This window comes from Danio rerio, chromosome 2, assembly GCF_049306965.1.
Source record: "Danio rerio strain Tuebingen ecotype United States chromosome 2, GRCz12tu, whole genome shotgun sequence".
Lineage (NCBI taxonomy): Eukaryota > Metazoa > Chordata > Actinopteri > Cypriniformes > Danionidae > Danio > Danio rerio.
The window spans coordinates 63,340,039-63,352,500 of NC_133177.1; the positions used below are offsets into that span (position 1 = coordinate 63,340,039).

The following is a 12,462-nucleotide window of genomic DNA, read 5'->3' on the forward strand; positions in this document are numbered from 1 at the left end:
GTCCCCTTCACAATACTGCGGCATTAGGACCCACACAGACTGCAGGTTGAGCGCCCCCTGCTTGGCTTCAGTGAGTGACCATATGAGAGTTGCAGAGAGCCTGCTGCCAGAGAATGCGGCATGCTGTCCCGGGAGAGAGCCCTGAGCTCATAAGATCTTCGACTCCGGGGCTCCCTTCCGTTTGCAAGGTGAGAGGGGAGTTAAGTCAGATAACTACTGACTAGCAGCATGTCTATGTGCTGATGTGGATTAGTCAATTAACTTCAGCTGCATGCTTTTGGACGGTGGGAGGAAACCGGGGAACCCAGGGGAAACACACGTGAGCACAGGGAGAACGTGTAAACTTTCTCATGTAGACGTTCTTGCTGTAAGGCAACAGTGCTAACCACTGGGCCACCGTGCCGCCTATCTAGGAAAGGAGGAGGAGTAGGGGAGGAAGGGGGGACTCTTCAAAACCAAGATGGCTGTGATATGGAGCTGAGGGTGTTTACAGTGGCTTAAGACTCGTCTGATTGGTGAATCGTGAATTGGATAATGCAGGACCGGCTGTGATCAATCATAAGCACGTGATCCTCTCGACATTAGTGTATAAATAACCTTCACTAAATCAGAGATGGAGACTCATCATGTGACGGTTGTCAGTGTGTGATGACTGCTCTGTGTGTGGACTATATTATAATGGATTAACAGCGTGAGCACACATGATCCCCCAGACTGACGCATGGTGAATGAGTTAATCTGAGACTCTTCTGGTGGACGATGAGGGTTAACGGGTTATTAAAACAACGTGTGAGTAGAGTAAATGAAGTCAGATTGAGCTCTTCTGAGTGAACACTAATAACCTGATCTGAGCGCTCATAACCGCAGAGAGCTGAGAGCTATATTCAGCAGAACCCTGCAAACGTCTTTCAGGCGGCCGATGTCTCGAATGTTGAATAATCCACCGACAGAGACACTTAAGCCTCGCTAAGACGCATCTGAAGCCCAGGTTCTTGTTTCTTGTGCTTTCGAGACGCCTGAAGGAGAGGCGTGAGTCTGAGCAAAGCTTTCCGGGACGCCGAGGCTTACGAGGACTCCACAGACTGGATCAAGCTCTGAAATCTACGGTTTAGCAAAGAGGAAACATCCAGCTGCGCTTCAGATCAGCTCGTCTCTCAGACAGCAGCACACACACGTCTGACAGTCACAGTCACTTTCTTTAGAGACGCCATTAACCAAAGGACACCCAGAATTGGACACAGTGATATTGGAGGATCTACAGGAGCGCGCAGGTCGGGTTAGTGCATGCAGTAATGCAACCATCCGCATGCACATTACACACACACACACACATGCGCCGTGCACACAACAGCTCAATGCAGACATTAGGAGTCCGTTCAGGCACTGGATATTAGAAGATATTAATTGAATGACCTGCAGCAGCGTCTATTGTGCTGAAATCACTTTACAGCGATTAAGAGCTGGAGCGTACAGCGAGACGTGGACAATACCCTCAGCTGGAGACAGCACATCTGATCTGCACTACAGAGCGGACGCCGAGCGGGATTAGCCTGCGATAGACCGGCCATTACAATCAATTAACTCAAACAATATCATTCCTCCGGCTAAAAGGGGGAGCGCATCGACACACACACACACACTCACACACACACACTGCACAACGGCTTTCTGACTCAGAGTTTGGTCTGTCTCTAGTCCAAATATCTGAACATTCTTAAATCACGATGCATTTCCAGACCAGCACGACATACTGCTGCTGATTTCAGACACAATGAGTCAAACGAAGAGAGTTTTCCTTAAAGCAGAGCGGTTCTGACTGTGTCTACAAGCTGTAAATGTGTCTCTCGCACGTGTGTGTGTGTGTGTGTGTTTGTGTTTGAGCTGATAACAGCTCAATGTTCTCCAGCTCTCTCAGGCCCCGTTTACTCTTGTGCATTTTAGTTTTAAAACGGTGTTTTAGATCAAAAACGATCCGCGTCCACACTAGCGCTTCACCTGGCGTTTCTGAACTTATCTCCATCCACACTATGCCACCAAAAACATCATGTGAGCATTCGTGCACTCTGGGCACGCGTGTTCTAGTATAAACAGGAAGCATGTGTCTCACTCAGCATTTGGTTATTGTTAGTCAACAAACGCCGGTTGAACAATGAACGCGATGGCGAAGAAAGCAAGAGAGGTGTTGTTGTGGACAGATGATGAGGTCGAGTTCTTACTAAACGTAACGGATGAATAACTACACAATGACGCCTAAAACAGACAATAGTGCACACAACGCTCCCATTTCTGTGCCCATGCTGTTGTTTACAGTGCTGTCTCCCGCTAGCGTTAAAGCCGTGTGTTATAGTCATGTGATTGAGGCTTGACGAATAAGGGAAGGAATAAGGGAATGACACAAAAGCCCCAATCAGCTAGCGAATCTCAGCAGCGCCGCCTCTGTTTTCAGATGTCTCCGTTTTCCCTCATCCACACTGAGACGCAGCAGCAGCGCTTCAGAATGAACACGGCCTCTCCAGCGTTTCCAAAACACTCTTGAAAACTCCGGCGTAGTGTGGACGGATGGCGTAACCGTAGCAAAGCTTATGAAACTAAAACACATTAGTGTAAACGCCCTTTCAGGCGGTGATCCTGATCGTGGTGTTTAGGTGACTGTGGACACACACACTCCCTTATTGAAGTCGTGTCTGCATACTAGCGGCTCTGTAAAACAGCAGAATGATCTAAGCACTGGAGGAAGCAGAGTAATCTTGCTTTTGCATTGAGATCCGAGTGCTCCACTTCCCTCATCGGCAGATTACTCTGCTTGTTCTAATGAACAACTCATTTAATGTTGACTGTTATTTCTGAGAACAACACAGCACGTTTCAGATGTCTATAAACGCTTCCTGACGTCAGAATGTTCAGATATGAGGACAGAAGCAGACTCTGAGTGAGAGTGTGAGCAGTGCACGACATCATCTGCAGTCGCTCGAGTGTTAATTAAAGCTGATCGGTAACGAGAGTTCGGTGACTGCTCCTGCATCAGATCATGTGTGTGTGTGTGTGTGTGTGTTGTTCAGAAGCGCTCGTCTTCCTCCCGTCACGCCTGCGCTCCTGCCTCTCCGTACGCAGCGTTCGTCACTCTGCTTTCATCAGCGAGCTGACAGAATGAAAGCAGGCCACGCTCTGATGACAGACACACTCCTGATGAACAGCGCAAACACTCCAGTACAGCAGAGCAGACCTCATGCAGCACATGCAGGAGCCACCGAGACAGACCATCACACACACACACACACACACACACACGAGCGGACGGACGGACGACAGAGAAACCCTGCTGCGCCATTGATTACAGAGAGCGCCGCTGATCAGGAGTATGGATCAGTATTCACATCCAATCAGGAAAAACAGGAGCGGCCGGCCGCTCTCAGAGACAGCCACAGTCTGCGAGATGAGTTTAACTGTCTGAGAGTTTCAGTCCAGATATCTACAAACCCTTAAATCAAGAAGCATTCTCTAGACACGCAGGAGATCCAGTGTTGTGTTCAGCTGATAGTGAGACAGAATGAAGAGAGTTCTACATTAAAACAGCAGAGCAATCTGACCATGAGCGACGAGAACTAGTGTGCCTTCAGACCCAAAACAGGCGGTTTACAGGAGAAACTCTCCTCATTTTGACTGATTATCTCTGAGAATAAGTTGTGCTTGTCTACATAATGCTGCTTGATTTAAGAGTTTGTAGATATTTAGAAACAGGACACAGACTCTGAGTGTGAGCAGTAGTATTACGAGTGTTTCCGCAATAACAGCATGATCAGCTCAACACAGAGAATGATCGACTACAGCACGGATCAATGAGCAGAATGAAGTCATGAACATGCACTGTTTAGTTTGTTTACTGGCTGAAGGTGAACTCTGATCTGAGCGATTCACCGAGTGTTTACACGACAGCAACATGCATGTGTGAGGTTTGCTCTGCAGCAGGATCTCCGCTCAGGGTCGCTGTTACGCGTGTTGTTGATGTAAGTCAGTAGGTGGCGCCAAACTCCTGCACTGATTCTCAAGCGCATATTTAGCTTTGTGCTGCGTTCATTTTATGTTTATTTTGCGCTGATAGAAAACTTTCTGAAACATTAATATAACAGGAGACTGAAGCACTGTGAAACAATTTAATTAATATTATTATTACCTAATGGGAGAGCTTCGGGGGGCTTGATGCGTGTTGATTGTGGTCAGATTCACGGAGGCAGATTGACCACTTAAACAACGGGTGGACGGTATAGGGGATCGATCAGGGCCAGGCAGAATCTGTGGTCATTTTTGGCTATTTCTGTGAAGAATTTTGTAACAAATCAGTGAATTTATGCGGGATGATTTTATGAGTATCACAACTCAAAACGTAATATATGAAATAAAAAGAATAGCTTTTTAACTGTTATTTAATGTTTATAATGCAAATCAACTTATTTGGTAAACAAAGCAAGTCTATGGAGTCAATCTAGGGCCATGCATACTTGCAAAATAAAAGAAAGTTCTGCAAACAAAAAATATAGCACTGGGCAAAAATAAATCTCCAAAAATCACAAAACAAAAATGTCTCTTTGAGAAATTAAAATTATTTTGCAAACAAAAATAAAGAACTGCAAAGGGAAAATAAAGTTTTGAGAAGTAATAATGAAAAAAAAAAAAAAACAGCAAATAGAAATCCAGCAGAGCAAAAAAAAAAGAAAAGTGAAATATTTGCATTTTGAAAAACAACATCTATTTGCAGAACATATTTTATAGCATTGCCTTTAAAAAAAACCCTGTCCAGTCAACTGCAATGCTCATTTTAATCTGCTTTTTAGTCAGCTGTGGGTTTGTGAAGCTGTTTTCACTTTGCCCTTCACGTTTCTGCACGTTTCACTTTGTGGCGCTGGGGGGGTCAAGGAAACCTACTGGGCTGTAAGACCACCTCGGTGAGGCTGCGTCTCTGGGTAATGACGTCGCTTTAATGGAGGCAGGTCCGGGCCTGCTGTAAACGCCCAAGTTCCCTTGACCCCGCCCCTGGTCAAATCAGGGTCACAAAGTAAAACGTGCAGAAACGTGAACCGCAGAGTGAAAACAGCTTCACAAACCCACGGCTGAACATGTGCAGATATTTGACTTTTTTTCTCTGCTTGGTTTCTATTTGCAGTTCTTTCTTTGTTTGCAAATTTCATTATTATTTCTCAAAACTTAATCTTTTGCTCAATATTATATTTTTTGTTTGCAAAACTTTCTTTTATTTTGCAAGTATACATGGCCCTAGATTGACTCCATACACGTCTCTGATATAATGTCGTCGTTGTGGTCGGGTCAGATTCACAGTGGCAGGTCAGATTGACCATCAGGCCCCGGGTGCTCCCTATAACCAGTCCACCCCTGATAGGATCATTAAAGAATACTGTGATTTAACCTAAAGGAGCGTTTCTGATGTTGATGAGTGGGTAAACAGACGGAGCCGTGTATTCAGCTGAGCACTGCTGCACTCACAATGCGTCTGTTCACATGCAGCGGCAGTATATGGAGAACTGAACAGATCCTGATGCAACACACACACACACACACACACACACACACAATTATGAGCTGATCTTAAAGGTTTGTGTTGTGGACGTGCTGTGTGAATCAATGTTCAGCAGCTGCGTCTCCAGCTGAAGATGTGAAGTGTGCAGAACTCTAATACCGCATTAAACATCAGAGAATACCGCAGTGATTCCACCAACACACATGCTGACCAGTGTGTTCACTCCATCATAGATTATGCACATCTCCCTCATCAGATCAGTCGTCCAGCACACTCAGTCTATCTGTGCACATCTCCGTTTTGCTGTGTTATTCCTAAATGTGCCTGATAATGGAGACAGATCTGGCTGCAGACCTGCTGCAGTGCAATCTGAGCTGCATGCAATGCTTATTAATGGGCTCACCTAACCCCGCCCCTCACAGTGATGTCACTCACTCATTGCGTGCACTGCGTCTGACACTGCATCTCTGACGTATGCAGTCTCAGCTTACATCATCAAGTCTGTGTCCAGATACTGTTGTGATGATATGTGCAGAGGAGGCCAGCCGCTGCGCCTCAGTGTGCTTCATGCTCTCCTCGATGTGCATCTTCACAGTAATCTTCACTTGTGAGTGTGTGTGTGTGTGTGTGTGTGAATCAGTCTAACGCAGCGCTCTTCATTCCTCAGGCCAGCTTTGACTGACAGCTCGCTGATACTGAATATTGATGAGCCGTCAGCCAATCCAGCGCTGCGAATGAGGTGAGGCTTCCAGATGAATGAATGATGCTCTGCAGAAAGCATGCCCGCCACTGGAGCACACACACGGACACATGCACATATACACAGACAGACAGACAGACACACACGGAGACAGATGCAGAAACACGAGCACAAACACACACAGCGGTGAAGCACAGAGCACACACTGATGCACACGCTGACATGCAGACGCCGCATGCAGACGCCGCTCGCTTCCAATTGCTGGGTTTCCATGGCAACGCGTGCAGAGAGACAGAGAGAGGCTCTTCCAGCGCAAGATTGCAAACAAGATCCCACAATGCAACACAGGCGACGCCCGCGGCCCTCCGCCGCATCGCATCGCACCGCACGCACACACACACACACACACCTGACGGGCGCTATTCTGGCCGCTGCTCACTGCGGCATAATCAAACCCAAATAACCAAACCAAAGAGAGAAAAGAAACAAAAACACACCAACCTTCTCGCAGCTCTGAGGGTGTAAGAGGGGTTTGAGATGGAAAGCAGAGAAGAAAACCAGGAAAACACACAGAGAGAGTAAAAAGGCCACGGCTTCGTATTCATACACACTCATTTAGCTGAGCGCTGTCTCTGTGTCTGTGTGTGTGTGTGTGTCTGTGTGTGTATGGCAGTGATTACACACACACACAATATGAGAACATGTGGCTGGGCCTCACTCTACTCTGAGAACATCACTGCATAAAGAAACTGAAGACATCAGAACTGAGAAAACACACACACACACACACACACACACACACACACACACACACACACACACACACATGACAGAGACCTGGACTTGACATGTTACTCATCATTTATTGGTGAGTGAAATTAGTCTCATTAGTAACTCAAAACATACAAACTTAAAAATGAAGAACATAAGCAAACACGCAAACTCACACACACAAACTCACACACACACACACACACACACACACACACACACACACACACACACACACACACACACACACACACACACACACACACACACAAACACACATACACACACACACAGTGTGCAGTATTAGTAAAGGCGTCATGCAGCATCTGAACACATAGTGAGTCTGGTCACACACACACTGAAGCCTCCGTATTCTCCATCCGCACGCAGCAGCTTCAGCACCTTTACTAATTGAGTACATTACAGTGTAGTGTAGCATAGTATAGTATCAGTAGTATAGTATATTACAGCATAGTATCGTATGGTATTAGTAGTATAATATAGTATTAGTAATATAGTAAAGTATAGCATAGCATTATTATAGTATAGTAAAGGTACAATATACTATAGTGTAGTATAGTATAATATGGTATAGTATTATCATAACATAGTATTAGTATATTATATTGTATAAAATTAGTACAGTATTAGGATAGTACAGTATGATATTAGTATAGCATTATTATAGCATAGTATTGTATAGTATTAGCGGTATAGTATTAGTATAGTATAGAATTAGTATAGTATAGTATTAGTACAGTAAAATATAGTATATTATAATAAAGTATAGTATTAAATTAGTATAGTTTACTATGGTGTAGTATAGTATTGAATAGTATAGTATAATATAGTATAGCATTAGTAAAGTACTGTATACTATGGTGTAGTATAGTATTAGTATAGTATTATATAGTATAGTATTAGTAGTATAGTACAGTATTAAGTGTATTGTATAGTATAGTACAGTATTGATCCTAGAGGGCCCTTCAGCTCAAATCAGACACACCTGAAGATGCTAATCAGAGTCTTCAAGACCACTCAAAGCTACAGGCAGGTGTTTGATTAGGGTTGATTAGTATAGTGTAGTATAATATAGTGTTGTGTATTGTATTATATTATAGTGTAGTATAGCATTTTTATGCTGTGGTGTAGTGTAGTATAGTATAATGGTGTATTATAGTATAGTCTAGTATAGTCATATTGAATAATATAGCATAGAACAAAATAAAATAGTATAGTGTAGTGTAGTATAGTACAGTGTAGATTGGTGAAGTGTAGTATAGCACAGTGTAGATTAGTGTAGTTTGCTATAGTATAGTGTTGTATAGTATAGTGTAGAATAGTATTAGTATAGTGTAGTTAAGTATTAGTATATTATAGTGTAGTATGGTATAGTGTAGTATAGTATTAGTATAGTGTATTTAAGTATTAGTGTATTATAGTGTAGTATGGTATAGTGTAGTATAGTATTAGTATAGTGTAGTAACGTATTAGTAAAGTATTAGTATAGTGTTAGTATATTATAATAGAGTATAGTATTAGTATAGTGTTAGTATATTATGATGATGTATAGTATTAGTATAGTATTAGTATATATTATAATGTAGTATAGTATTAGTATAGTGTTAGTATATTATGATGTAGTATAGTAGTAGTATAGTGTAGTACAGTATCAGTATTATGTAGAATAGCATTACTATAGTGTAGTATAGTATTAGTATGGTGTAGTTTGGTATTAGTATAGCATTAGTATAGTGTAGTATAGTATTAGTATGGTGTAGTTTGGTATTAGTATAGTATTATTATAGTGTAGTATAGTATTTGTATTATGTAGTATAGTATTAGTATAGTGTAGTATTAGTACAGTGTAGTATAGTATTAGTATTATGTAGTATAGTATTAATATAGTGTAGTGTTAGTATAGTATAAGTATATTATAGTGTAGTATAGTATTAGTATAGTGTAGTATAGTATTAGTATTATGTAGTATAGTATTAATATAGTGTAGTGTAGTATTAGTATAGTATAAGTATATTATAGTGTAGTATAGTATTATGTAGTATAGTATTAGTATAGTGTAGTATAGTATTAGTATAGTGTAGTATAGTATTAGTATAGTGTAGTATAGTATTAGTATTATGTAGTATAGTATTAATATAGTGTAGTATTAGTATAGTATAAGTATATTATAGTGTAGTATGGTATTATGCAGTATAGTATTAGTATAGTGTAGTATAGTATTAGTATAGTATAAGTATATTATAGTGTAGTATAGTAAAGTATTTTAATGATAAAGAAGATTTGTTAATTATTATTACTCAATATTCTGAAAGCATCATGATCATGTTACATTTTTAAGCACATTTCAGACGCTTGATTGGAAGGTGAAGTATTCTGAAGTATTTCCAGCAGAGTGTGGACCCCGAGCAGAGTGTGAATGCCAGAGGAATACAGTGGTGTTCAGCGGTGCTGCAGAGGCGTGTGACAGGAACTAACGCTGCTGTGTTTGCTGGCGTGTGATTGGAGGATTACCTACAGGGTACCTACTGAGTTCCATACCTCTCACGTATAAGTTAGCAGGGGACGAGTAGCGCACGCCCTTAGAGTTGGACGCCACGCACTCGTACTTGCCCTGATCCGTCTCCTCACTGCGCTCGATCTGCAGCGCACCTGCACAGAGAGAGAGAGAGAAACACACACACACACACACACACACACACACACACACACACACACACAGCATTAATATATAACAGCAGCATGTAGCTTCACAACCGTCTAAACACACGTCTCCCTGTCACACTCGTTTGTTTTCTCCACAGGAGCAGCGGTCTGTAATGATCACCTATAAACTCTTACAGTCAGACTTACAGTGAGCCAGAGAGACGTTCACACTGTTAACAGAAGACCCATATTATTTATTTTACCCATGATGCAGTGCAGTCAATCCCACCAATCAGTATATGAATATATATATATATATATATATATGTGTGTGTGTGTGTGTTTGTGTGTGTGTCTGCATTCTGCTCAGCTCTGTCTCATTGTTTATAAAAGGCAGAACAATCTGTAAAGCACTCATAGAAAAAGCATGTGACTTTCTCCAAGTGATGTCACTTCCTCTGGCTGGAAACTTTGGAAGGCTTTAAGCTTTTTCTTATTCTTCTCTCATTAATTTGTGCAAAATGCTCAGGATTCACCAATAGTAGATTAATTATGTGTCAACTCCATTATTCGTCAACTGTTACCTCTGTTACCTGTAAACGATGTTAATCTTCAACTCCGTCACTCATCAACTCTGTTAATCTTCAACTCCATTATTCGTCAACTGTCACTCGTCAACTTTGTCACTCGTCAACTCCGTCATTCATCAACTATCATTCATCAACTCCGCCATTTGTCAACTCTGTTAAACTTCAACTCCGTCACTCATCAACTCTTTTAATCGTCAACTCCGTCATTCATTAACTCTATCATTCATCAACTCCGTCATTCGTCAAGTCTGTCACTCGTCAACTCGTCATTCGTCAACTCTGTTAATCTTCAACTCGTCATTCGTCAACTCTGTTAATCTTCAACTCGTCATTCGTCAACTCTGTTATCTTCAACTCCGTCATTCGTCAACTCTGTTAATCTTCAACTCCACCGTTTGTCAACTCCGTCACTTGTCTATTCTGTTAATCTTCAACTCTGTCACTCATCAAATATGTTAATCTTCAACTCCGTCATTCATCAACTATTATTCATCAATTCCGCCATTTGTCAACTCCGTCATTCGTCAACTCCATCACTCATCAACTCTGTTAAACTTCAACTCCGTCACTCATCAACTCTGTTAAACTTCAACTCCGTCACTCATCAACTCTGTTAATCTTCAACTCCGTCATTCGTCAACTGTCACTTGCAACTTTGTCACTCGTCAACTCAGTCATTCATCAACTATCATTCATCAACTCTGCCATTTGTCAACTCCGTCATTCGCCAACTCTGCCATTTGTCAACTCTGTCATTCGTCAACTCTGTCACTCGTCAACTCTTTTGATCGTCAACTACGTCATTCATTAACTCTATCATTTATCAACTCCGTCATTTGTCAAGTCTGTTCTCGTCATTCGTCAACTCTTTTAATCTTCAACTCCGTCATTCGCCAACTCTGTTAATCTTCAACTACGTCATTCATCAACTGTCACTCGTCAACTCTGTCGTTCATCAACTCCGTCACTCGTCAAGTCCATCACTCGTCAACTTTGTTAATCTTCAACTCCGTCACTTGTCTATTCTGTTAATCTTCAACTCTGTCACTCGTCAAATATGTTAATCTTCAACTCCGTCATTCGTCAACTGTCACATGCAACTTTGTCACTCGTCAACTCCGTCATTCATCAACTCCGTCATTCGTTAACTCCGTCATTCATCAACTCCGTCATTCGTCAACTCCGTCATTCATCAACTCCGTCATTCATCAACTCCGTCATTCATCAACTCTGTCACTCGTCAACTCCGTCACTCGTCAACTCTGTTAATCTTCAACTCCGTCATTCCTCAACTGTCATTCGCAACTCCATCACTTGTCTATTCTGTTAATCTTCAACTCTGTCACCCGTCAAATATGTTAATCTTCAACTCCACCATTTGTCAACTCCGTCACTTGTCTGTTCTGTTAATCTTCAACTCTGTTACTCGTCAAATCTGTTCATTTTCAACTCCGTCACTTGTTAACTCTGATCAAATCGTCAACTATATTAATCGTCAACTCCGTCACTTGTCAACTCCGTCACTTGTCAACTGTATTAATCGTCAACTCCGTCACTTGTCAACTCCGTCACTTGTCAACTGTGTTAATCGTCAACTGTGTTAATCGTCAACTCCGTCACTTGTCAACTCTGATCAAATCGTCAACTGTATTAATCGTCAACTCCGTCACTTGTCAACTCCGTCACTTGTCAACTGTGTTAATCGTCAACTGTGTTAATCGTCAACTCCGTCACTTGTCAACTCCGTTACTTGTCAACTTCGTCACTTGTCAACTGTGTTAATCGTCAACTCCGTCACTTGTCAACTCCGTCACTTGTCAACTTCGTCACTTGTCAACTGTGTTAATCGTCAACTGTGCTAATCGTCAACTGTGCTAATCGTCAACTCCGTCACTTGTCAACTCCGTCACTTGTCAACTGTGTTAATCGTCAACTGTGTTAATCGTCAACTGTGCTAATCGTCAACTCCGTCACTTGTCAACTCCGTCACTTGTCAACTCTGTCACTTGTCAACTGTGTTAATCGTCAACTGTGTTAATCGTCAACTCCGTCACTTGTCAACTCCGTTACCTGTCAACTCCGTCACTTGTCAACTGTGTTAATCGTCAACTGTGTTAATCGTCAACTCCGTCACTTGTCAACTCCGTTACTTGTCAACTTCGTCACTTGTCAACTGTGTTAATCGTCAACTTCGTCACTTGTCAACT

General features: G+C 42.0%; 1 protein-coding gene across 17 annotated transcripts in view; it reads right to left on the reverse strand.

The window, feature by feature from the left end:
- Positions 1-12,462, reverse strand: part of ptprsb (protein tyrosine phosphatase receptor type Sb) — a 117,080-nt gene that overhangs the window by 56,991 nt on the left and 47,627 nt on the right. For 8 of the 17 annotated variants that reach the window (XR_012395544.1, XR_012395543.1, XR_012395535.1 and 5 more), the window contains exon 7: positions 9,561-9,671. Coding sequence is in view for 11 of the 17 variants with exons in the window: in XM_073932529.1 (XP_073788630.1) it covers positions 9,561-9,671 (111 nt within the window). In the remaining 6 variants the exon portion in view is untranslated. Of the gene's footprint in view, positions 1-6,731; positions 6,744-9,544; positions 9,672-12,462 lie in introns of all 17 variants that reach the window. The other 9 variants (XM_073932524.1, XM_073932521.1, XM_073932520.1 and 6 more) reach the window with 3 other exon arrangements.